This window comes from Seriola dumerili, unplaced genomic scaffold, assembly GCF_002260705.1.
Source record: "Seriola dumerili isolate Sdu_G_001 unplaced genomic scaffold, Sdu_1.0 BDQW01001299.1, whole genome shotgun sequence".
NCBI classification, from domain to species: domain Eukaryota; kingdom Metazoa; phylum Chordata; class Actinopteri; order Carangiformes; family Carangidae; genus Seriola; species Seriola dumerili.
The window spans coordinates 2592188-2620003 of record NW_019175554.1 but is presented as its reverse complement, the minus strand read 5'-3'; the positions used below and the strand labels follow the sequence as shown (position 1 = coordinate 2620003).

The 27816-nt window shown below is 37.0% G+C and overlaps 1 protein-coding gene across 2 annotated transcripts; it reads left to right on the top strand.

Annotated features, from left to right (window-relative positions):
- The first annotated feature begins 1117 nt into the window (after window positions 1-1117).
- kif18a (kinesin family member 18A) lies at window positions 1118-27755 on the top strand. 2 transcript variants are annotated; one of them, XM_022767874.1, is made up of 17 exons: window positions 1118-1436; window positions 2703-2860; window positions 3214-3318; window positions 3907-4017; window positions 4293-4490; window positions 7802-7978; window positions 8107-8181; window positions 8317-8417; window positions 13272-13434; window positions 14007-14171; window positions 15263-15384; window positions 15499-15788; window positions 17456-17512; window positions 22312-22693; window positions 24589-24681; window positions 24834-24931; window positions 27066-27755. In XM_022767874.1, exons 1-17 carry the CDS (start codon window positions 1121-1123, stop codon window positions 27197-27199), a joined length of 2745 nt encoding a protein of 914 aa, XP_022623595.1. In that variant the 5' UTR covers window positions 1118-1120; the 3' UTR covers window positions 27200-27755. The 2 variants fall into 2 exon arrangements, with proteins under 2 accessions (XP_022623595.1, XP_022623594.1); XM_022767873.1 differs by having other exon boundaries at window positions 24831-24931.
- Window positions 27756-27816: the final 61 nt, after the last annotated feature.

The following is a 27816-nucleotide window of genomic DNA, read 5'->3' as shown; positions in this document are numbered from 1 at the left end:
GTCTGGCATAGTTGGTATGTTTGAAAACTAAAGTATTTTGACTAGAGTTTATAATACAGTTGTGTGAGCTACAGCATTGTTAAGCTGCATAACATGAGTTTGTAGTGATTGACAGACCGGGAGGGTTGGCCACATATTCAATCCTTTTACCTTTTAAAAGCGTCATATTGCAACATGTGACTCAATTCATATATTCTGCACTTAACTAACTGTAAAATAATACCTTGTATCTAACCTCTATCGTGACTTGAGAGGTACTAGTCCTTAACTGTTAGACAAGATGTATAATGTCATTATTAAGCCTCGTTGTTTAAACGTAACGGTAGATTTTACTTATTGTATTTTAAAAGGAGAGAAACTGACTCCCAGCCACTGTAACGTTAGTCCATTCGTTTTCTTGTAATCAGCAGAAAAGAAGCATGGTATTCATAGTTATCTATGCAGTGATAGGGAAGAACACACAAACATGGCACACCCAGTCTGAACATGTGTGATTTTGTTTGTGTACACTTAGTTGCCAGTTTATTAGGTACACCTGGCACAAACAAATTCACTTTTATACAGCAGAAGAATTATTCTAATACTTTCAAAAATAATATACAAACCACTTTTTACCAAAGACAAAATATTTTATGACATATATTAGAAAGATTGTATGTGTCACAATACAAAACAAAATAATCAACATTGTACTAGGATTTATTGCAGGACTGTTGTATTAAAATACATCTCCCACCCCTCATAAAGGACATTTGTGGTTTACAGTAATGTAATGCTGACCTTCACTAACAAAATTTTGAAACCATGCCCTACACAACCTATAAAACAGCAAAACGTGCCTGCTTGGTTATGTGATGTGTTGAGATTTTGTTATTACCTGCAATGTCATTAAGGAGAAGCTGAGACAAACCTTTCAGGGAGGCGAATTAGTGACTTAAGTTAGTCAAGTCAATTTTAATACACCTGTCTCCTGTCCATTTTCCCCAGTTCCTCTCTTGGTTTGAGTGATTTAATCAGGATTAAACATTACATTGGTGTTTTCATTTTATAATGTGGGAAATGCAGTTAACCCTTTTCTTTTGTTTTGCAGCAACACGTCAGTTGATGCAGGGTGACCACAATGGCAAGTAATGTGTGCAGCCATGTAAAGGTGGTTGTTCGAGTGAGGCCAACCAATGACAGTGAGAAGCGTGAAAACTGTCAAAATGTGGTCCAGGTTGTTGATAACCACATGCTCATATTTGACCCCAAAGAAGAGGACATGTCATGTTTTGGGTCACAAAGAGTACGAAACAGAAACATCAACAAAAGGGCTAACAAAGATCTCAAGTTTGTTTTCGACCATGTCTTCAATGAGAACTCTACCCAAGTTGACATCTTTGAGAACACCACTAAAGTAGTGTTGGATGGTGTGATGAATGGATTTAACTGCACAGGTAACATGAATATATGCAAACAATGTGTTAAAACTATAAATATAAAAAACTATATATAAAAGTTTTGCCTTCCCTCGCAATGTTCTGCACATACAACAGAAAGGAGAGATGATGTGACACTTAATTTTCTGCATGTATTGTTCATTTCGCCTTTCCAGTGACCGAGCTTTGACTGTATACAGTCACTAGCTTCACAACAAAAGCAGCTACTCTGCCTGACTGTGGCGGTTGAAGCTGTGGCTGTGATATGGTTATTGCTCGTATTACAGCTGTATTTGTGGTTGTATTGATGGTGCTAAGGATAAGGCTACGTAGCTGTACTGTACTGTACCCTCTTTACTGCTTCTATTAACATCAGCAACGAAAGCATTGTTGAGCCACATGGGATTTGAACACATGGTGCTTCTATCACACATTATAGATGTTTTACCAATACACCACAGGAGTTAAAGAACACAGTAGCTTCATTACAGCCTTCAGCCACCACAACCATGTCAGTTCAGTGAATACAAACAACTCCTGCATACAGCCAGTTTTTATGTGTCCCAGCTATAATTGTACCAAAGCACAGCCATATCTACAGCCACGATCACAGACAGCAATAGCCAAAGCTATATCATCCGATGGCTGTGATCATAATCACAGCTCCTATCAGAATTAGGGACAACAGCAGCCAGTTATAGATCTAGGTTAACTAGCTCTGTAGCTCCGCTAGTTTTCTATCTCACTCAAATTTAGCTTACCATTGTTGATATAAATGGTCCATCATAAAGGTAGGATTTATTGCAGGACTGTTGTATTACCCCTCATTAGTTTTAGCTTCCTCATAAATTTGCAACTGAGAGTATAGTGGACACAAAATTTTTACCACTTATCTTATCTTGATTGAATTGTACTGTGTATACAAAATTTTTTGAGTTGTATTTGTTTCATTGGTGTGAGTTTAAAGCTTGTCATTTCGATGGTGTTGAGACCGTATTACATAATGTAAGCCCACTGTCAAATCTAGGCTGATCAGAACATAATTCTAATCAATTAAGCTCATTTAAGCATGATAAGCACAGCTTTTCTGGGCCCCATTTCAAAAGGTATATTTGATGCTTTCATTTCTCCTATTCCAAGTTTTCACATTAGAGTCTGTGGATGTGTTGTATCCAAAGCAAGTTTAATGTTGTTGCGATAAGCGTTCATATTATACAGTGTATATGCTTTAATTTAAAGAGATGTCATTCAGTTGTTTTTGATTAAATTGTTTTTCAATTGCAGTGTTTGCTTACGGTGCTACCGGAGCAGGCAAGACACATACAATGTTAGGTTCACAAGACGACCCCGGGGTCATGTATCGTACCATGAAAGAGTTGTTCAAACGCATGGATGATGCCAAGGAGGAGAAGGTGTTTACTGTTGCATTCTCATATCTTGAGGTGAATATTTTACTTTTTTATTGTTTTGGGGTTTTTTTTTTTCAGTTTGTTTTCCTGTTGTCATCTGTATTAGTGCATAACCTGTGCATGTTTGTGTTAAAGTGATTCTCAGACTTTGAAAGGTTTCAGCTGCTGTATTCTTTGAAAGTTGAACCACATTACTTTTGTCTGGCACTGCAGCATTTACACATTGCTTTATTGGCTTTGAAACATTTCACTGTTAACTCTTTAAGTGTTAACTCATACAGAGCCTTTACCTCACCATACATGTTTATCTTGACTAATCTTTTTGGATGATTTTAATGGATTTGCCACTGATCATCATTTATATTTGTTTGTTTGTTTGTTTACAGGTTTACAATGAACAGATCAGAGACTTGTTGGCTAATGTAGGCCCTCTTGCAGTGAGAGAAGACAGTTCTAAAGGAGTGGTTGTGCAGGGCCTCACACTACATCAGGTTAGTAGCAGCATGTATCATACACATTCCCCCTAGCATCATAGAGCTTATTAAAGGTAAATACTGGTGTCACTGCAAAGTCAATTTATTACACTCAGTCTAATTTCGATTTCCCTTAATTGTTTTTGCAATACATAATGTAATGTTTTTAATTAGAAAATCATATTTTCTAAGTCTGTAGAGGTTGTATAAGAATAAATGATAAGAATTGTGCTCCCCTGCAAGCATTGATATTTAAAAATGCACTTTCTGTGGTAAGACATTACAAGAAAATGATGTGAGGGAGATACCATTCAGGAAAACAATCTTCTCAAGCAACTTCCTTTCTCTTAATGAATTGGTAAAAAATTTAAAGGTTGTGTGGACATGGTTGTTTTCTCAAACAAAATGATTAAATTAGCCAATGAATAGTTATTTCTAAAACTCAATTATTGTTCTATATAACTGGGTTACATATACAAACTATTTAATGTTGAGCCCCCTCACTGTTCTGTTGTTTTTTGTGTTCAAGTGCCCTGCAGTGGTCCTTTTACTGGCTCACAAACCATCTATGTAATCTTTTTCTCTTTTTTCTTTCTCTCTATACAGCCCAAATCTGCAGAGCACATCCTTGAGGCTTTGGATTCTGGCAATCGAAACAGGACGCAACACCCCACTGATATGAATGCCACCTCTTCCCGGTCCCACGCTGTATTTCAGGTATATCAATCCAATCTTATTGAAATCCCAAAGGACAATTAGGTGGTAGCATCATGTCATGACTTGAAATAAGAAAACAATATAGAATAGACAATAATTACCAAAGTAAGAAACATAAATGCAAACGCTGAACTTTAAAGTGTTTCTACTCAATTTCAAGGATGCTGTTACTAATATCTTCAGTTTATAAGATAATAAGAATTTAAAATACCTTGTTTCACTACAAACATCTAACAATGCATCTTAAATTGACAATTTTGTGTTATTTTTTTCAGATATATTTGAGACAGCAGGACAAAACCGCTAGCCTCAATCCTAATGTCTGCGTTGCCAAAATGAGCCTGATTGATCTGGCAGGGTCAGAGAGAGCCAGTGCCACCAACGCGAAGGGTGCACGTTTGCGGGAAGGTGCTAACATCAATCGCTCACTCCTTGCCCTAGGAAATGTTATCAATGCTCTTGCTGACCCAAAGGTGAGTTTTTATTACCCTACATATTCTGAACATAACATACAGAGGGCTGGAAAAGTAACCCAACAGTTTTTTGGATAAATGTGAAAACTTACCAGTGTTCTAAACAGAGCAAAAAATAGGTGCTGAGGTTTCTGGTGCACTCCATGCGCAAGCTGTACGGTTATTAATTTCCATGTACTAAAGAAGCCCCATCATACAAAATAATGGAAATAAAATAAGGAACAGGAATTGAATTAACCAGAGTAATAACAATTAATATTTTAATGAATGGTGGTTATGTCAATGTAATTTTGGCATTAGGTCCAATGATTGCTCTGGTCATAAAATAGTCAAAAAATATGCGTCAACATTTTACATGTGCAGCCATTGTTGTGAATATTGTTCAAATTTCCCAAGAACATTATGCTCCAGTACCAGGTTGCCACCCCTTCCAAAAAACCTTTAAAAGTTTGGACTTGTTCTCTAGTAATAGAGAAATCACTAGAAAAGAGAAACTGGAAAATATGGTCTCCCTTTAAATATTTAACAGTGTTTCACATTTTCTGTTGGCTTGGAGCAATCTCACATGTGTCAATGACAGCTGGAAATTCAAATTAGGAATCTGTTAACAAAAGAGTTAACATTCAAACAGTGTTGTGTGCTTGTTGAAACACTCAGAATCTTGAATTTTGAATGCACAGAAGACACCCCCTGGTTAGCAAAGACAGCTGCACACAGTGGTATCTGTCAGACTAGAAAGTGAACAAAGTGGTTGGTTAGCTTGGTAACAAACGAAACACTACTCTGCCTGAAATTAGTTAGAATGATGGTTTAATCAGAAGCTTTTGAAATAAGGATCTACAGCAATTAACAAATAAGATACAGTCAAACCAAGATTCATCAGTTTGAACCAACAAAAGTAATAAAATACACACTAACATTTAATAAATTAATAATTAGTCAGACTTCAAAAGAAAATTGCAAAGAAAAAAAAACATGAGATATAGTCTGGTAGGTATAGTTTAGATAAAGAATCTTGGATTCTGTGTAGTCTGCATTGTTGTATTATAGTTTGGGTTGACTAGGTATGGGCTGTAGGTTTTTTTTTTTTTATGTTTCAGGTATAAGCGGTGCTGCCAAACAGCAGTTGAGAGTTTTATGTCCCATGCCAAGGTACAAGCAAAGAAGTAAAATGCAAAGAAAAGTAAGATATTATAAAAAAAAAAAAGTTTGCATATGATGAGAAATATTGTAATATTCGATATTATCAAATTCGATATTAATGAATATTGCCCTGAACCAAGGTCTGGCATTACTCTCTTCACTCAATCAAACTACAGATGTTAATACCATGTATACAGATAATCTGACAAAAAATGTTTATAATAGTATACTGTCATTCTCACCTTTTATTTATTGCAATAAATGTGCATTTTACACACACATCACAAACTACTAGCAGATGAAATGTTTTGTGTTTAGTATCGGTCTTAAGCTAGTATTCTTCTTTTCAAGTAATCAGTAAATATAGATGTTCTTAAGATTATTATGGTTATAGGTATATTAAGTTGACCACCAGCCTCCATATAAAACAGAGCCTGGGAAGTGGAGGGTCAACTGAGTATTTGGGTATTATTTCATTCCAGTTGCATACATTAACCTGTCAAGCAGTCTTCTCATTTTACACATGCGTCTCAAGGGATGAGGCGCAAGCGGGCACCATGCATTTAGGAAGTGCTGTGCAAATGTACCACAGCCATGTTGAAATTTGATCCTTCTTCAACAGGTTACTTTAATCTTGGGTTAAAACTGTGTTCTTTCATGGACACTGTCCAGTTACTGTTAGACCCTGTTCACCATTCTTGAGTGTTGCAGTTGTGGACTCAAGAGTAGTTTGATCTGCTCAGGCTACAACGCCCACCACTAATCCCCACTCCTTCTCCACCCTAGCGCCATGGTTATTGGTGCTCCAGTGTTCACTGTTGGCAGACAAGGAATTCATGTTGTGGCCATTGTTTACAGGAAAGAATGTCCCCACTTGTGTCTGGGCTGACATGCCTTTCGTTTGAGTGAGAAGAATGCCTGCTACTTCTGTTTGGGCTGTTCAGTATGTCATCTTCATGCTATGCTGCACAGAGGTTTTTGTTGTAAGTTGTTTGCCTTAGGCAATGTCCAAGCTAATGCAGATACATTTTATGACACATCCTTTCTCTCCATGTTGGCCTTCCATCCACACAAAGCCACTGTTTCCCACCCACAAAAATGGGGCTTTCTGAAAATGTTGTAAAAAGTGGATACATTTGATATTGACAATCTGACTTAATGCTTTTGAAAATGCTGATATGTGGTTGCCAACATTTTTAGACATGGCTCCTTACAGCAATTTTAAGAAGAAGCAAGCTTTCTGTCATCTGTCATCAACCTGCCTCAGTAAAATCACCCAAAAAGGGTTACATTATTATGTATGTGTTATATATGTAACCACAGAACTGTGTTTGTCAAATCTTTGTTTGACTAATGGAGTCAAAACGAACATTTGAATAGTGAAATATGCTTGTTTAGGTTTAGAAACAGACTTCGCTAAAAGAATATGTTTGAATGCCTGCTCTTATTAAGAAAGGAGCTTTTCCAAATTGGCACAGTTATCCTGAAACTCCCTGGACCTGACATGAACTATAACTAGGGTTTTGAGTCTAGATGTAGGCTTAGGGTTTTTCCAGGGAGAAGTGCAGGCACAGCTGCGAACCCCAAAACAGATCATTTTACACTCCTTTGTTGCTTAACTTTAATTTGACTTTCTGCAATCGCAACGCTCATGAGATTGTGACTCGTCTAAGCAGCTGTAGTTTACCTAATGCCATTATTACAGACTGAGCGGTTACGACAAACCAGCTGCAGAGAGACTCCAGTGTAGTACTGTGGATGGATGGTCCCTGTTTGGAATCTAAAATGAACACTCCATATTGAATTTTGTTCCCCTTTAGGTTTATTGGTCCCCACCAAACAGTGTAATGTGACTAAGCTTCTCTTGTGGAGCTTGTCCAGATGGAGAATGCATATTAAGGCACATCTGACATGTGTGCTCCTCTGCATACCACAGAAACTTTTTATTTCTTTCATTTTGATTTGTGTCATGTTTCAGAAGAGGTGGATTCCCAGAATCTTTATTTGTTCCTTTCCTTTTTTTATTTGATGTATTTTTCTAAGTAAATGGAATCCCAAGAGTTTTTCATATTTTCTGAGTTGCTTGCTTGTGTACACTTTAAGTGGACCCAAATATCCAAAATGGTCTTATTTCTTAGGCTAATGTCAACTGTTCTCGTTTGTTTCAGAGTAAGAAAGCTCACATACCGTACAGGGACAGCAAGCTGACACGGATACTTAAAGATTCCTTGGGAGGCAACTGCAGGACGGTCATGATTGCCAACGTTAGCCCCTCATCCAAGTCATATGATGACACCCACAACACACTTAAATATGCCAACAGGGCCAAAGAGATTAAGTCCTCGGTTCGTATTAAAATTTTTCATATTGCTTTATAACTGTTAATTGCAAAATAACTGCTGTGATTCTCACACTATAAATGTATGAATTCCTTTTAAATCATTACACTTTTCTCTCTACCCTTACCTATCAGCTGAAGAGTAATGTTGTAAGCCTGGACAGTCACATTGGCCAGTACGCAGTGATATGTGAGAAGCAACGGCAAGAGGTAACATGAAACAACCAACACTACCGTGCTGAGTAAAAAAAAAAAAAAAAAAAATTCCAGAAAATCTCCTGGAAAATTGTCATACTTAAAATTCTTTTCTGACATTTATTCAAATGTTCTATTGCATTTCTAAAGATTCTACAGTTGAAGCAGAAACTAAAGGAATATGAGGAGAAGAACATGGTGCTTGGGACTTCTAACATTAACTCTTCCCAGAAACAAGCAGAGTTCAAAAGGTAAGCATGCACATGAGTGTGATTCAGTGTGTAATCCAACACATAACAGTAGTTGCCTCTTTATGTGTCATAAATCCTTTTAATCGTTAACATTGTAATTGGAATACAGGCACTGATTGCAGGCAGACAGACCTGCATTTGCAAGCATATTACACAGTGATGATAAATCCATGAGACCAGTGGTTTTTACAAGTGATACTATTGCTTTAGATCCATTATAATTTATAATGAAGTAGATCAAGTGGCGTAAAGTATAATTAGGCATGCTGGTCTAGGTTGTAGAATCAAGAATGATATTTCAAAACCAAAAATTATATGTCTTTATCTATTTATTTATTGCCATTTATTGGTGCATGAAATATTCCAATTTAGCAATGGGGTTTTATCAATTTTATTTTGCTATATCAGCTGAGCTAGTCCCTATAGCAAGCGTATTGGTTAATAACTACCTACTTTCACATTAAGACATACGTGAGTTTATATGCTGATGGTAGCAGTCAGTACTTTTCTGTGGCATGTTTGAGAGAGCTCTTTTGAATCAACCAGTGCAGCCCAAATCATTTGATTTAAACTATTGAAAAATGGGTAGAACTGGGGTCTGTAGTGTTGATTCTCGGTGGGATCAGCAGAACTAGCATCACTTTTAGATTATATTGGCTAGCTGTCTTTGAGTTTAATTCAGTGTTTATATCAAACATGGCTTAATTCAGTGTTTTTAGTTAAACATATGGCTTAAGAGAGATGAGGTAACAGGCATAAACCTGCTGTTTTGTGTAGACATTGATTGTGCAATTCTTCACACATATATACATATACAATGGGGTCAAAAAGTCTGAGACCACTTTTCCATTAACTTCAACCGGAAAGTGCTCTCAGACTTTTGGACCCCACTGTACATATATTTAGAGTATTGACTTAAAATAAAGCCAGTTCAATTTAGATAAGATGCATTTGAATACTAAAAACACTCATATCTCAGTTTCCCTTTAACAGTCATGTAGTTTTATGTAGTTGTTGTTGTGACAACCTATCATTTGACAACCAGTGAATTTTCTTACACCTGTCCAAGTGTAGGTCATTGTTGTAGCAGACTAATCAAAGTAGCTACACAATTTTTCCATCTCTTCCTGGGGGTCCCCAAGGCATTCCCAGGCCAATTGGGATATATAATCCCTCCCGTGTACTGTGGGTCTGCCTCTGGGTCTCCTCCCAGCTGGACGTGCCTGAAATATCTCCCCAGGGAGGCGTCCATGTCGAATCCTAATCAGATACCCCAACCTCCTCAACTGATTCCTTTCAATGTAAAGGACCAGTGGTTCTACTTCAGTGTCTTTCTGGATGTTTGAACCCCTCACCCTGCCCCTGAGGGGCTTAAGCACCCTGTGAAGAAAACTCATTTTGGCTTTTTGTGTCCGTGATCTTGTTCCTTTGGTCGGTACCCAGAGCTCACGACAGTCTGGTGCAACACCTGTGTTAGTTCCTATTACATACCAATTCACCATATATATATATATATATATATATATATATATATAAAGCCAAAGGAGTTCTGCATGCTTTGATCAGTAACACAGTGTCACTGTAGATATCATTAGTTGAAAATGCCAGGTGCTGTTCATTTATTTGTTTGTGCTGCCATGCGCACACACTGACAACACAGTGCATTAGTGGAGTTTTTGACAGCTGACCTACCCAGAGTATACTGGAAGTAGTACAAGTACAAATGCTGCTAAATTGCTAATAAAAGCCTTGATCAGTTCCCATACCTTGTGGAAATCAGCTCACACCATCCTTAATTTACCTGATTGTTTGTGTTACAAGTTGTATGTGTTACTCCCATGAAATGGGTACTTGAACCTCCTGGAAAACTGTTACTTCCTGGAAAACCATGCATCTTCAGTGATGACCTAATGGACCAGCGGGTATAACAAAAGTCTGGTCAATCAAAAAACTCATCACAATTGTTTTTCAGCATTCTCATCTTTCTGTCAAATTAAACTGCCTTTCTCTCCATAACATTGGTATTTCACCAATGTGGACTTTTTTTCCACATTTTCTCCTGATATGTACTAGACGCAATGGACCTGTACAGAGCAGCCGCTTATGGAAAATATTGATAAACAGTGTGTCAGTAATTAATTGAATTTACAGACAAATTAAGGTCACGGAGCAGTACTCTAGCTTTAAATTCAAAATAAGTAACTTTTCTTCTTCCTTTTCCTTTTTGTTGTACATTTGTATGTACATTACTGCCATGTCCATGTTAGGGCTGGATATCGCTGCTGATCTCCTTGTTTGTTTTCAATTCACAAAGTCCAGAAATAATCTTAATTTGATTCAGTACTTGATTCAGTTACATCAGATAAATACCAATGTTGCATGAAAGGCTTCTCAGAATTTATCCTGGGAGCTCACATTTCTTCTGCATTCTACAAGTGTGCAAAACTGTTGTTTCTTTAAGATGAAATTGTGTAGAGTGCACATTATAGACTCAATTATAAACATATTTTACAGTCATAGAAAAAAAATTATTTTCTTTGGAAACTGCAAAATGACAAAAACATGGTCCATCAATACTTTTTAGGCATATATTTGTATAAAAAACCTTCAACACTTACAAAAGCATCATCATTCTGCATATGTTGTACAGCTAAACATGGACTGTCAGTATCAGATGCTTCAACTGAGTACAGCACGTCCACTTTAATTATCACTTTGAGCACAGACTGGGCAGAAACTGAAAGTCTGCCCACTAATTCATCTGCACTGTTTGTGTTGACAACACATCAGCCTGATATCTGCAGACAGCTGGTTAGCTAGTATTAGCTACCCGGCTACCAGTGTCTATCTGTGTCTTAGATGCCATCTCTAGATTCCTGTAAACTGCAGCGGTTCTCATTGACTATTTATTCACGTCACAATTTATGAGACTGCCATGACTCAAGGTGGCCAGCTATCATCTAAATTTCTTTTTAGCTTAACCTTTTTTGCACTTTGTAATAACTTGATTTCCACAAAATAAAAGATCCATCTCTGGATTGTAAGAAGTAATATGAAATCATTAAAATGAAAATTACGGCTAATCGTAAAATCTATATATTTATCCAGTCCTAGTCTATGGATACATTTTATTTGTCTTTAATTGAAACAGGATGACACACTTCAAACATTACTCTCGGCTGAGCACTGCTGTTTTTCAATCTAGCTATCTAATCAGGGGCTGTTTTACTTCTTGGATTAAAAACCAGATGTGCTTTGAGGCTCAAGGATTAGGCTGAAAAGCCGATGGTGTTGGCAGTTTTGTGATTGGGGGGGGAAAATGCCAATTAAAGTTAGAGCATCCCCATTTTAATTTTTTTTTTTTAATCTGCCATAAATATACAGTAGGCACGTGTGTATAAAGGTATACTAGTTCTTGATAAAACTGATATAATCAACAGTATCTTAACTATCAGATTTTTTTTTTTTTTCTTTTAGATGTGGAGTTTTCATTTTGATAATGACAGCTGTGTAGCGCCATTTTTTTTAATTCAAATGATATATACGCATTTATTTCTTCTACATAAATCAGATCAATCATATCCCGTCTAGTCATCTTGAAGGCATACAGTGGCATCTGTCGGGGTATTTGGGTTGGGGGCGGGGGACACAGAAAAGCTGAATGAGTCTCACTCCCACACATTTCATTCACTGGCATCAGAATTCACAACTCGCACAGTGAGCGGCTCTGAATAGAGGCTGCACGCTTCTCACACTATTAAAAATTCAGCAGTCTAGCAAGGCCACGACGTCTCCTACGTCACTGGAGTTACATTGAAGAGTGCAGTCACATCTCAGCGACAGCTCTCCAGTCTTATTTACCTGCATGCCTTTTCTGTCTCTCCTCCTGCTTTAACTCAACTAGACAGCCACTTGCATTCAATCTGGATATCACCTCAATTCTGTTCCAGGAATACATGTATACATCATATAGCTAAGAATATCTTTCTAGCTCAATTGAAACAGAATAGGCATTTTGTGGAAGCTCTAGATTATATTAACAGCCTGATTTAATAATTGACTCGACCCTAAAAGCATCATTAATTCATTTTGGTAAATAATATTAGTCATGCAAACATTTGATGTAATTAATTGGTATACTTTTACATCATCATAATTAGTTGTATTACTGTATTTAAATGTTTTTAAACTGGTTGAAATGTGTTGATAAAACTATTAAATATCTCACTATCTTTTTAGGAAGTGTTAAATACTTGAACTTGAATAAGTGGGTTCTAAGAGCTCTTGGCACAGCAATAAATTAAATTTGCTCCTTACATGTGGCACGGGATCTTCTAATCACATCTGGCTTGAATCCCTGTGGTGATGGTGATGTTTTATTGGATTGCATTATACTAAAAGGTGTTTCTAATATTGTGTCCCCCTCATGTACGTGAATCAGAGTGGACATAACAAAAGAAAACCTTTCAGTATAATACAGACCAAAACAACATGACTACAGCCTCAAAAATGACCAGAGTTGAATGACTGCCTCTCTGACAGCACAAGCAAAAAGTGAGTCTTTTAACCATAAGAATTAGAAATATATTTACATAGTTGTTTTGTGACAGTTTGGCCCACATTTAAATCATAGATTGTTCATTTAACTGTAAAAAGGTTGGGACTGCAATAACATGCTTATTGATTTTATGAAAATAAATAGCCAAAGTGATTTTGAGACCATTTATATTACTTGAAAAGTTTGATATTAATTTTCTTTTAGGTTCAAATTTCCTAATGCAGCCTTTTATAAGGCAAATCTTGTAACATTTGAACATCACTCTTTTCTCCCTCTCTCGCTCACTCTCTCTCTAGGGTATCAGAAGCTCTGCAGCGAATCTTCTCGAGTCGGGCCGAAATCAGGAGAGAACAGCTGGATCTGGAGAGACAATTGAAGGAGAATGAGCTGCGCCAGCGCTACAGTGAGGAGGACAACCTGCAGATCCAATATTTCTGTGCCAAAGAAAAGACTGAGAAGGTAGCTGATGCTTACACTGCTATCCACAGATTCCACCATCCCCGCAGAAAAACAGCTGCTGAGTCATCGTTTCACCTCTCTGTTCTCCATAGTTGTCTTAGCCTCTCATTTACGCCACTAAAGGACAGGGTCACTGCTCCCCAGTTCCTGGCTCTTCTCTGCTATTTGAGTGTTAGTCCCTATGCAATTTAAAGTATAAAAAGTGAATTCTCAGGAATTTTGGTACCAAACTTTGCAGAATGGTCCAACCTTACCCAAAAACAAACTAAGTGTGGGAGTAATTTTCCTGAGAGCGGTGCTAAATCTGCCTGCATTTTAAAATGTTTATCTGAAATCCTGAATCTTGAGATAAATTGTTTCAAGCTTACCTCTCCAACAATGAATTCTTAACAAACACAAAAGAATTTAAATTAATCGATATTGCTAGACTGGTTGTCATGTTGCGTTTTGCATCTATAATTACTGTTATTTAGATCACATATACAGTTAATAATATGCATTACTAATACTAGCACAAACAATAGCTGATTCACAATATCACCTATATGACCTTTTGTTATTGCTTTCAATAGGCTACTTGTAAGCATGAGCGGAAGACTGCCAGCTTACGTACTCAGCAGCAACACATTTGTAAACGTTTGAAGGAGGCAGAAACACATTTCTTGGACAATGACGGCTGGCTTCATCGTGTTGAGAATGAGATGAAGCTGCTGAAGTCAAATGATCAGACTTCAGAGGTAAGTAGAACTTACTGACCATTTCACATTAATCAGTGTTGAAATACAGTGCAATTGTCTGAAAATTTTGCATTTTTTGTTTTGACAGACACATTTTGTAAATTGATAGTAAATAGCGACTGTCTTAACGTTTGTACAACTGCCAGTGTAGAAATCAATTATAGTATATATATATAATAGTATACTGATCTATATTATTTAATAGATATATAGATATATATATAATAGATAATCCATATATTAGAATATAATATTATATATATATATATATATATATAAAATTCTATTGTCATTCTTGATGATTTTGCCTAATTGAAATTGTTGTAGCCATGTTTGCACAAATTCCCGCAACACTTTGCACTGACATTGTTGAAGTAGATAAATTCGTGTCATACAACAGTAGAGGCAAACAGTGAGTAAAACATGACAATTTTAATGTACAGAGTTAAAGTAAGAATTGAGCATGATTAAATATAGAGAAAAACTTTATAACATGGTTACATCCATAAAAACTCATTGCTTGTAATTGTATTTAGTTTTTATTTATTTTATTTATTTATTTTGTTTGTTTGTTTGTTTGTTTATTTTGGAAGGTAGGCTGTGCCTCCACCGGTGTCGTGACAGTCTTTGTTTTCTTCCCATCTGTTCTCCCAGTAATTAGAACCGTGCTCATTTTATTTCTTCAGCTCACTCGTGGATCACTGAAGAGAATAAATCAATACCCTTTACTCATCCCTCACACAGCAGCCAGTTACCTAAAACCATGTCCATGTTATTTTTTTCTTCTTTATCCTTTCTTCCAGGAACTGACCCAGAACTATGACGCACCCACCGGTCAAATGTTCTCTCTGCTGTTGTTTCATAGTTTCTTTACGTCAGAGTGTTTTTTTTCTTTTCTCCCCTCCCTTACCCTGAGCAGACAGCTGATGAAACAGTGATGAAAACAGAACTTTGTATCTTATCTCTACTATACTGACCCCTAACCACCTTTTGTTTCTTCTAATTCTGCCCACTAGAGTGCTAATTCAATATGCTGATATGTTAAAGGCTATCATTTCTGCTCTCTGACCTCGCTTCTCCCACTTGTTCAGGTGTTAGAGAAGGACCTATTTTGCCACAGACTGCAGCTGCAGGTAAATGATCTCCAACAACACATCAATCAGATGGTCAAGCTCACCACACTGCAGGATCAGGAGAACAAGCGCATGCAGAAGTAGGTTGACAATACCTAAAATTAAATTATTACTCATTGCAACTGAAGAACCTGTACTTCACCTCACTCAAACCCAGCAAAACATCTAAATGTAATTTTTCTATTACATTTCAGAATGGTAAACATCTTGTTGCCAGCATATAGTCGACACTACTGTGCATTGCGTGGAGCTGGGCTTGTCACAGCAGCAGATGAGATGGAGAACCATGAACTAGAGCACCTTGTGTTGAGAGAGAGAGGCGTCGTTTGGGCAGACCAGGAGGAGGTGGGGCAGCAACTTAAAGGTGAAGGGACTGGAGTGGAATCACAGAAGACAAATGAGACGGGAAACATCGGGCTCCACGGCGAGTTAGCACCTGTCCTGACTTTCTCACATTTGCTATACCACCAGAGTAGCCCCTGCAGTAAGTTATCATACTATTATCATCATTGTTTTCTGTTTTTGTTTATTCAGCATACATTTAGATGGTTTGTTTAGGATAAATTACAAAACTAGTGAATGCTTGCAAATTTAGGTGTGGCAAATTATGAGCATTTACAGTATTGTCTGACCAACAGTCTAAAACTTGAAAAGTGTTCAATTTATAATCATATTAAAAAAAAAAAAAAAAAAATCAGGAAATGGTCACATTTAAGAAGCTAGAACAATTTAAGTTCTGAATGAATCTTTGTCAACCCATCAACCCAAAAAATGTCACTCTGCCATTCATCCCTCTGATATCCAGAATCTTAGCTGATAGCAACCTAATGTTTTTAAAATAACCCACTAAGTGTTTAATTTAGATATGGTCACTTGGATTTGACTTCAGCCATCAGGGACAACAAACTGCAATTTAGCAAATATTAGCCAACACTAATTTGACAGTCACACATCAGCCATCAATCAGATTTGACTTTACTGGACAACACACAAAGTTAACTGTGGCCACATTTAACATGTATAAAGCAGGATCTGTAAGAGGTTACCAAACCAAAGCTTAATCTACTCCTGTCATATTATTCAACTGACGTTTAATTCTCTACAAACAACAACAATACAAACATTATGTAGCAGGTTAACATATGAGATTAAAGGCAAGTATACACATATGATGCCCAGATATAAGATCAGTTTTTTGATTGTTTGAAATATATTAGTCAGGTAACTTAATAAGGCCCAGTGTATTTGGCATTAGTCCAGTTCTGTACGACCCATGAGATTGCACAGTTCATTTTTAACTGTCATCTCTGCATGACCTAGCAGCACCAGTCCCTCATGACATATAAGCCATGACAGACAGTGGAGCATGAACCAAAGCTGGCCAACAATACTTAATTACTATGATGGTGTCTGTCATTTGTCAGGCTGTAAACTCTGCAGCTGTGCCTCTTCCACAGCTGGTTTGTTTCAGATTATATCTCAATTAGTACCTGTTTGAAAGTGTTTTTTGTTGAATTTCAATTAAATTCATTGTCAGTGATACAAAGAATTTGATGACCCCAGAATGTAGATATTAGCGTCAGCCTCCTCTGGGTCAAAGTTTAAAAGATTGCAAGATGTTTTTATAAGACCCAAAACACTCCAGGTTGACTCAGTGTTTTGGGAATTCATTATGAATGAAACTGTGAACTGTTTCTTCTGACTTCACATCTATGCCATGTTGCATCATGCTTTGGCTTTTGCTTGAGATTTCATTTTCTTGAACATTTCACAAAAGTCATGTTGACTTTTCCGTAAGAAATTACATAATTTGTTTAGCTGACTGAATGTCTCTACAGTCTGCACAATGAAAAGCACTTAAATCATAGCCATTTTAAGTGTTGGGAATTGTTTTACCTTAGTAATTCTTTACATTTAATAAAATGTTAAGTGAATACTGTTGAATGACTTTAAATCTCCAATCAAACAAGTAAAAGCAAAAGAGTAAGGTATCACCCTGTAGACCTTAAGTGATAATGTAACATTTACAATGACAGAAAACCACATAATAAGGGCTGCTGAAGCTTTTCTAGCTTTCTGTGTTGTTGTAATTGTGATGATGTGTTGATGTTCCTTCTACTTGAATCTCTTTATGATTTTTTTAATTCTCAGGTGCAGAGGGCCACACAAAAAGAACGTCATTGTGCAAAGCTGTTTCATCACCAAAAGGTAAATCTGCTCTCCTCTCTCCCCTGTCTTGCTCACATACTGTAGTCATTAATCTAAAACCCCTGCATCCATGGTAATCCCTCCCACCCCTCAGTTATTCACCTTTTTGCTCTCTCCTTGTCACCTTTCACTCAATCCATCACACTTACGCAAACCCACTTCAAGAGACAATGCTATGTTTTATTGAGGCAGAACACAGAGATCATAAATTTGTTTTTAATGTGACATATGAATTTGAAGTTGTTCTTTGTATGCCCAGACTTTCACTTTGCCATGTTTCTTTTTGTTTGCTGAACATGTTTGTTGCATTTTAGCTAAAAAGAACTTGTTCAGAGTAGTAAAATGCACAATAAAAATCAGACATGTAATATAATTAGATTTATAGTTGTGCTGCTGACATTCTATCCCAGCCAAAACTTGAATAATAAAATGACGTGAATACTCACAACCGGTTTTATAGAGGGAAAACAGTACACCAGGAACCTTTGGGGAAATGTAACACAAAAACCTTTGTGAAATATTGCAGTTTAAATTGGCTGTAATGATATTTACTGCAGGTGGTCTACATTTCATTGAAACATATTGTGGGAAATTTAACTTTTGAAGAAAATACTTCTTCCAGATGACCAGAGCTCTTTGAATGGAAATTAAATATGAACGCACCAGGGAGTTTGTCGCCACTGCTATTAAATTTCACAGGAACTTATTATAGTAGGTGAATTCTGATAGAGTATTTAGTTTTGGAAGTTTTTCTGATATGAAAAGCCCTACTTCCTGTATGGTCTGTCCGTTTGACCCATCATTATATCCTACGAGTCAAGCCAATTGTTTTATTGTTTTTTCCACTTGGTCATTTAGTGTTGCCATAACTGTGCTTTTCTTTGCCAATACATCTATGGTCAACTATTCACACCTGCACACATTCTAACTGTAATACTATGAAGACGTTTAAAAAAAAAAAAAAAAAAAAGTAAGAAAGAAAAAAAACTTAAATGGCCAAACTGTGCCTTCATTAAATTTAATGTACAGTTTGACACACCTACAATACAACATTAGTTGGATTTGGTATTTGAAAAATGCTAATGAATCATTTTTTCTTTCCACTAATACAATAGTACTTACATTAATCCCTGTTATTAAGAACAAAATTAATCAAGGGCATAAAAATAATATGTTAAATGATAATATTTAACAGCAGTGGACAGGTGTACATATCATAGCTAAATGTGCCTAGTGCAAAGAGATATATGTAAATCTTTTGTCAATAATATATACATAAAAATGCATTGTGATTGGTTAATCATCATAGCTCATCCTGCAGCAGCACCTTATCAAATAATTTATTTGTCTAGGCATGCATCCTATTTTCATGCACCATACATGCAAGAATTTGAGAGCCTTAACAATAGCTTCATATTGAATTAGTATATAGTGATGATCAATATAATTTATTCAGCCTTTAAATAACTATCGTTGCTGTTTTCCCATTATTGGGAACGTTCAGCCACAGTTTGATCTCTCTAATAAAATCATAACTTTGTACATCCTCTTCAGTCATGCATTCACTGACTCACACCTGCATCCTTTAAAACCACACTGTCCATCTTAATTTCAGTCTAGAGCTACCAGCCTTAGGTACAGCTTTGTGCATGTTGTGCAGCAGTATTGGATATGCTAAATGACTGGTCAATTGCTGACAAAGTCCAAATTATATAGAGTTGAAATGACAGATGTTTTAATAAATAAGGCTTTTATTTAGCATTTCAGAGAAACTGCTCTGATCTTATCCTGATGCTGTTTGTCAGTCCCTTACTGCTTCCTCAGCTCTTAATGGTAGTCACTGCAGCATGTTATGAGAAATAGCTCCACCCTGCAGCTTGCAAAGCCAATCAAATTTCATCGGTTTTAGAAAGGGTTGGGGTTTTGAAAGTACATTAACTCTTTGTGGACTGCTTAATAATAGCAAATCACACAAAAGTGATCTCTTTGAAGGAACATTTCTCCATCCCACAACTCACTGTTGATTATAACATTTCCACACATGCATTTATAAATAGCTTCACGATTTTTCATTCAGCTTTCTCCCACTGCCCCCGCTATGCTGTTCTTTTTATATCCTATTCGATCTTCCACCCCTCACTTCTCTCTTCTCTATTTTTTCCTCCCTGGATTTTTGCTGTGCCTTTTGCTTCAAACGTCTGTTAGTCTGGCTTTTTCCTTCATTCTACTTTTCTTTCCCTCCTATCCTCAAATGTTTTTCTTTGTGTCTAGCATCTAACCCTCCCAATCCCTCTTGAGCTTCATTCATGAAAATGCAGATCCACAGCAGGGCAGGAAAAAACGTCAACAGACGTAAACTCCCCTGCTCCACCAACCAGAAAAGGCGCACTATAAAAAACAGGCAGCAGCAACCAGGCGACCCTAATTCAGTGCAGCCTCCACCAGAAATAGCAACTCATGCATGTATTAATCCCCTACAAGCCAAAAATATGTGATTGAAGGAACTCTGCTGCCATTTATTGCTGGGAACAACTCCTCTGCCACAGAAAAAGGCTATTTATCACCGTCTTCTCACTTGATGTGCTGTCTGAAGTCTGACTCACATTTTCTAAATATTGCATTTGGATATTTAGGGTAATGTTTAAATCAGTCATTCACCTTTGTATTAAGTGTTCTCACTTCCTTTATGTGCTGGCATTTTTCCTTTTTAGCCCCCTCAATAACCCCCACCACACCTGAGCAGGAAATGCCACGAGTGTAATGAGATCCTAATGTGATGCAGACACTGTGATTCAACCCCATTCTGTTCTGCTGTACAAGTTTTTGTTGCTGTCATTTTTTAAAATTAAGATGGATAGTGTGAAAAATATACTGAATAAAATTTCACATACCAATCAGTATGTAAATGTATCATTACATATATATATTTTACTGCTTCAGTTTTAGTGTTTCAAATTAATAGTGCTGAGAGAACCAGACACGTTCATAATCACTCAGGCTAAACATAGTATATATATAAATATTTTTATTTTATAATTCAGCATTAATCTAAATGCAAGAAGTATTCTGTGTAAACTTCGCATTTTATTACAGCTGTTTTAAAAATGAAATTACCATTTTAGTCCTTTTAGGAATATTCTTTCTTGAAATAATTACCTCTAATTAATGCAAGTTCAACCAATCAATATTCTATTTGGATTCATTTACTATCTGCTTGCGCTAGCTGTCTGTCATGCGATAGATTAGTTGATATTCGACTGCTATCTCGCTACAGTATGTGTGATTTTTGACGCCTAAATACAATTGAGAGAAGTAAAAAGCTGGAGTTAGCATGCTTACCTCTTCTTCTACAAAAGCATTTCCTCTTACAAAGTTAGTAATAGTTTGCAAAAGCACGAGCACAACGATGCTAGATGGATTGGTGACTAGATCAGTTTTCGTATACAGTGTGATGACATTTAACATCCCTGTAAACTTCTGTAGTCTCATTTGGCCACTTGTTGTCTTGTTAGCTGTCAACCGGCCTTTTTTAGGAGATGTAAAAGCTCAAAGAAATCACGATTGGGGTATTTACTGACGTATTTTATGTCGTAGAAAAAAAGTGAAAATGTCTTGATCAAGTGTTAACCACAGACCTTATTTCAGCTGTGTTAACCTTATGGTTAACACAGCTGGTGATAGCCAGGGCAAGGGACATTATGTTTTTGGGTTGTCCGTCCTTCCCATTCTTGTGAACATGATATCTCAGTAACGCCTTGAGGGAATTTCATGGAATTTGGTACAAACGTTCAGTTGGACTCAAGGATGAACTTATTAAATTTTGGTGGTCAAAGGTCAAGGTTGTGACGCACTTAAACACGAATGTTTAATAGGGTGAAATGAGGAAGTGATGATTTTTTATATCCAAAAGGTCAACTTCACGGTGACATCATAATGTTTTGCAAAAACATTTCTGGCCATTATTCAACGCTGCAACTCAGGATGGGGAGATTGTGACCATATTTCCTGCAATTTAGCTCTTTGGCAGAGGCATACAACTGCAAGGCGGGAATTTTAGTTTAAATTGCACCGTGTAGCCTAAGGCTGGCACTTCAGCGCTTATTACAGAATACTGATTGAGTACAGGGGACGGTATAATTTGGAGAGCGATGATTTACTGTTGCCCTGCTTATATTTTATAGTGATTTAATTTGCTTTCACTTTCAAGGCCTTTAGTTATAAACAATTCATTGATAAATACATTTCAAAGACGGCTTGTTTGAAATAATGTAACATTATGATTTGTTAATTGCTTCTCAAGCACAAAAAATGAGATAAGCCAAAGTCTTGCATATAGTCTGACAACTGATGACCAAACCGTCAACCAAACAGTGATTGTCAAATGCAAATTTAGTTGTTAATTGTGTATCAAGTCAGTGCAAGTGGCACAACCTTTCCATGTGTTTACACATGTGGGCCTGCTGTCTTCCTGCAAACCTCATGATGGATGACACTGCAAAATGTTCTGACCTAAAGATAACAGTCAAAATTTCAGTCTGCTTCAACAGCACTGTGTGGGTGTTTTTATCAGCATTGACTGACAGTGCCAGGGACACAAATATAGAAATCTCTAATGTAAAATGACCAAAACTGTTATAATTTTTGCCAGAATTTTTTTTTATGTTCATGTTGGAACCCATCACTCATAGAAAGGAGCTGATTGGGCTTCATGGGCTTTTTATTAATGTGCATTGTCAGTTAGCTTGAGTTAATTTCATTGCTGCTTTGATTTAACTGTTATTGATGGTTTGGATTTTCAGGTGGAAGAAATCAGACAGATATGAAACAGGAACCATGTCCCAGAATGCCCTTCAGGAGAAATCTGTCTGCATCACTGCCACCGCAAAGCCCCCAGACCGTCGCCAGGGCCCAAGTGTTTGAGGACGACGTATTCCCACTCCAGTGCACACCAGAACCTGCTCAAAAAACTGTTCAGGCCCTGCCGCTGAGCTCCACCAGCGCCATGGATCCTAACATGACCTTTGAAGTTCTGGACAATGATGATCAAACTGCAAGTAATGCAACCATCATAATAAGCAGTGGTAGTCCCTGTCAAGCATCAAAGTCCATAGACTTCTCGGGTTACAGCCAACCACTCCAACCTCCCAAGGCCAATGAGGGGAACCAGATACCTACCAAAAGGTTAGAAACCAAAAGTCATATAACATCACAATCTAACTGCAGACATACATTTTATCAGTCAAATTGAGAGGGAAAAACTTCAACACCTGGCACAATGTATCAGAACCATTTGTTGCACTTTCTTGCCTCCTGCTTACCAAAAGAAAAAAACATGCACTTTTAAGATGACCCCTTATCAAAGAGATGCAGAACTATACCAATGAATAATGTCAGCATTAGGGCTGTCACAATATCAGATTTTAACTCCCATGATTATCATGGCCAAAAAGTCATAATAACTATACTACCGGGGTATCAATAGAAAATTGGGGGAAAATAATAATAATAAAACAAACAAATTCACCTTTAACTTTGTTTATTGAATCAGTTCCGTTCCAAGTTTAAAAATGATTTTAAAAAAACATGTCTTTGGCTGTCCACTGAAAGTTTCAAAGCAACTGTGTGAAAGATGTCTATGGTGACTAGACCATTCAAAGGTGGTAAATCCCCCAAACATTATTCAAAACAAGACGGAGACTAGAGTGCAAATAGTATAAGTATTCTCACCAGCAGAATGTTTCCAGACTGGAACATTGGGCCAAGAGGCTTAAGTCAGCTGAGCAGGTCCTTGGTGTCTTCAGCTAGAAGTGGCCAACAAAATAGGACACATTTCAAACTATAGCAGCAGAAAGGATTTGTTTTAGAAAGCTCCGAGCAGAGGAGCCTTCACATTGGCATGTTAAGTGTGTATCATTTTATTTGTTGGACAAATATGTCATTAACCAATGTCAAAATGAGATATATATATATATATATATATATATAGAGAGACAAATCAAATCGCTTGAAAACATCTATGCTACCACTCAAATATGTAGAAGTTGTTTTTCCTCAAATACTAAAGCTCAAGGCTAATCCAGACTTTATGGGAGCACTTAGCACCTAGTAACTAAGTTGGTCTGCAACGGACAAGCCAAATCTCAAAGGGAAACTGTTGCATTTAGATAGCAAGAAAAAGCACTACCTTTTGTAAATATTTAGACCAATATATAGGCCATTGTAGATGGTGCTAACAGTGTAAAGATGGAAGCAAATTTAGAGTAAGAGACTCAATGACTTCAAGAAGCTTGGTGCATTCATTTACCCTGGCAACTGTAGAAAATACCTTTTTGGAGCTGCAATGTGGATGAGTGGCAGTTCCCTAGGCAGGGTTCATGCAAAGTGTAGCAGACAAGGACACTAGAGAGAGAAAAGTTTAAAAGTGTCGTGTTCGGGAGAAATGGAAAAGGAAGGAAAAAAAAAAAAACAGCAACTCCAATATAACAAATGTAGAGACCTGGCTAAGTAATAGGTAAAATGTTAATTGCATATGCCTAATTCCAGGTTATGGTCAATAACATTAAAGGTGATACCGATTTCACCAGGATGATTTCTTCCCATCATTATGTTTTTGATGGCACCAGCAACTCGGTCACATGGTCAGTTTCCAAAATGTTGGTTCTGTACTGTGCTCATTTTGGGATTGGCTTTGGTGCTTGAATTTATCCACAATTATGTGCTTGTTAATTTAAATCTGAGATCAACAAGTATGGACCTGCTAGAGGATTTAAAGCTCCACACTGATTATAAAGGCTTAAAAGATGTCTAATATAACTTAATGCTAAATCCACCCTTGCATGAGCTGGGAGTGGTAAAATCTGAAACATGCAAGTGTATTTAGGAACACAAGAAGAGGAACACCCAAATCTAAAACACTGATTCACTCATTTTATAACTGGAAGCGCCAGTTTCAAAATTATCTGAGGAAGTAGTGATACGTACTCATCTGAATTTGAATACAAAGGGAAATGTTTCTAATTCCTGTGTGACATCCAAACTGTGGAGATGTCACGGTAACATGAACCTTTGCTCTGTAGACAACAGATCCCGTCTTTACAAGAAGTGAGACGAGCCAATCCTACCTACATGGACATGACATCTGCTGCACAAGGAAAGCGTAAATTTAATCGGTAATGTGCCGCTGCCTTTTCTCTTATATTCATGTAAATCATCTTATTTAATATAGTTGCAGTGGACTTTTCACGTTGGTTAATGTTTGATTACTCTTTCTATTTTTCTATTATTCCCTGTCTGTTTCCTCGTTTCTGTTTCACTTTAGCAGCATCAGAGAAGAGTTAACACAGGGTCTCTCTGCACCAAAGCGTATAAAGAAAGACCCCTCCGTGGCCCAGAGACCACTCAGAGTGCATCGGTTTGCTGGTAAGTGTGGACACAAAAAAAAAACTGCCTAAGAATACATCCACACACTAAATACAAATTACCTACATAGTCATCATAATTGACACTGCAGTGTCATCATCAAGAGTACACACGTACACTGAATATTGTTTTTATTATTTTAAGCACAACCATAATGATTTTGTTTTGTATGCCTTTGATTAAATTCAAATTCAAACATTCAAATTGCACCTGCTCCATGTGGGGCATGCTTTTCACTTTATCACTTTGTGAATGAGTACATGAGATACAAAGCTAGCTGTGGGAATGATGTGAATGGATGAAACTGCCATTTTTGCTCTTTAATCTACACTCAATAATCCGTAATGAGAAAGTGAAAACATGGTTTTAGAAATTTTTGCAGATTTATTAAAAATCAAAAACTGAAATCTGGATTGACAGAAGTTTTCAGACCCTTTGCTGTGGCACTCCATATTGTGCCCACATGCATCCTGTTTGCTTTAATTATCTTTGAGATGTGTGTAGAACTTGATTCAAGTTCACCTGTGGCAATCTGAAACAACTGTGCATAGTTTAGAAAATCACACACCTGTGTATATAAGGTCCCACAAGCAACACATTGTTTTGGGACAAAAACCAAAACATGAAGTCCAAGGAACTCTCTGTAGAGCTCTGTGAAAGATTTCTGTCTCGATAGATCAAGGCAAGGTTATAAAATTAGGGACTTTTCCTAGATTTGGCTGTCCAACCAAACTGAGTGACCTGGCATGAAAGGCCTTGGTCAGGGAAGTGACCAAGAACTCAACTGTCATGGCTGTACAGTGCCAGCATTTCACTCACATTGCAAATACAACTAAAAATAGATGCAAACTGAAAAATGTATTTAGGACCGCCATGTGTGAATAAAAAACAAACAAAAAAAACTTTCTTTCACATCATATCAGTAACTTAAGCTTATAGACTTTGTATTTCTGAACCATGACCTTAAACATTTGTTCAGTATCAACATCGTGATGACTGTCATAAATACATAATTATTAAGTAGACTAAATACAGAAAGAAATAATTTAAAAACCTCAAGTACTTTTTGTATTCAAATAAATTTAATATTTTTGCTTGTTAATGTCTCCTCATATCCCTTTATTGGGGAAAAACACCCTATTTGATCAATTCTCATTGCACCCTTAAAGTTCTTTATGAACTCCTTTTTTTAGTGTAGGCACACAAGTGCTCTGTGCAAAAATGAGCGTAGAGCCCTAACTCTAACAGAGCTTCAGAAGTCTTCTGCAGAGATGGGAGGACCTGCCGGACAGTCCACCATCTCAACAGCGCTCCCTAAATCATGTCTTTAGATGTCTAGATAGACACCACTTTGGCAAAATCCAAGCAGGCTGTCATATGCCTTTTACTTGAACAGCATTTAAAGGACTCTTGAGAGCATGAGGCAAAAGATTGTCTGATCTGATGTAACAAAATTTGACCCCTTGGGCAGAACAACAAGCACTGTTTCTGGTGAACACGAGGCACTGCTCATCACTTGGCTAATACCATCCCTACAGGGAAGCATGGTGGTGGCAGCATTGAGCTATAGGCGTGCTTCTCCGCAGCAGGGACAGTTAGAGTGGTCAGATGAAAAAGAGCCACATAAAGCATGGTCCTTGGAAAAACCTGCTCCAAAGTGTACACAACGATTCACCATTGAGTACGACAATGACCCGAAGCATAAAGCCAATACAAAGCTGGAGTGGCTTCAAGACAAGTCTCAGAACTTCTGTGGAGAGACCTGAAGATGCTTCCCATTTAATCTGACAGAGTTTGAGAGGATCTGCCAGGAAGAATGGGATAAACTGCCCAAATCCAGGTGTGTAAAGCTTTTAGACTTAACCAAGAAGACTCAAAGCTGTAAGTGCTGTCAAAGGGGCTTCTACAAAATACCAAATTAAGGGTCTGAATGCTTTTGTAAATGAGGGATTTCAGTTTTTGATTTTTAATACATTTGCAAAATTGTCTCAAAACATGTTTTCACTTAGTTGTTATGGATTGTTGAGTGTTGATTGAAAAAATAATATATATATATATAAAATACAGCATGGTATGTCAGTGTCAAAGTTGTGTTCATTCTTGATACTAAGCCTTGTTTGGTGTCTGTACTCAGGTTCAGAGAACAAGCCACGGAGAGTTGTGAGGAGCATTTCTGAGGGAAATCTCAACCTCCTCGAACCTCAGAAATCCAAGTCCATTTTCTATAAAACATCTCAACAGTTCAAACGAGTGACCAAGAGGATGTAAAGCAACATAATGTTCAGATTAGGCCATTTTGCCTTCATAGACATTTTCACTCTCCACCCTTTTCCGTCCATTTCATTTTTAAAATATTTTTCTCTAAAAAAAAGTGGTATAGTGTAGGTTTCTCCAATGCAAATGCTAATATAATTAGATCTTATGTTCTTTGATTCAGACTCACACTGCAGTGAAATTTTACTTGATTGTATATAAACATTGTATTGTTATTGGTCATCTGTTTAGACTATTCAAACACTTGTGCGCAAACTGACAGCAAAAAATAAAACATTTCCTGTGGATGCTTTGTTTTACATATATTATGCACTATAGCTATTCTCTTAACTATTGATTGGTCTTGTGGGTGACTACATTTCCCAGGGCAGCTATTATGAGAGGCAGACAGTACATGACCTCAAATAGAGGAATGGCTGCAAAAAAAATGAATCTGCTTTATTCTGAGCTGTTTGTATTTTAGTTTCTTATTCTATTTTTCTCTTGTACAGTTAATAACATAGGGTTATAGATATTTTATAATAATTTGCCTGTAACAGAATCTGTTTTTCAATAAACTGCCCTCTAAAATTTTATCCCTGATTTTTTTCTTTCTCTCCTTTTTTGTGCTA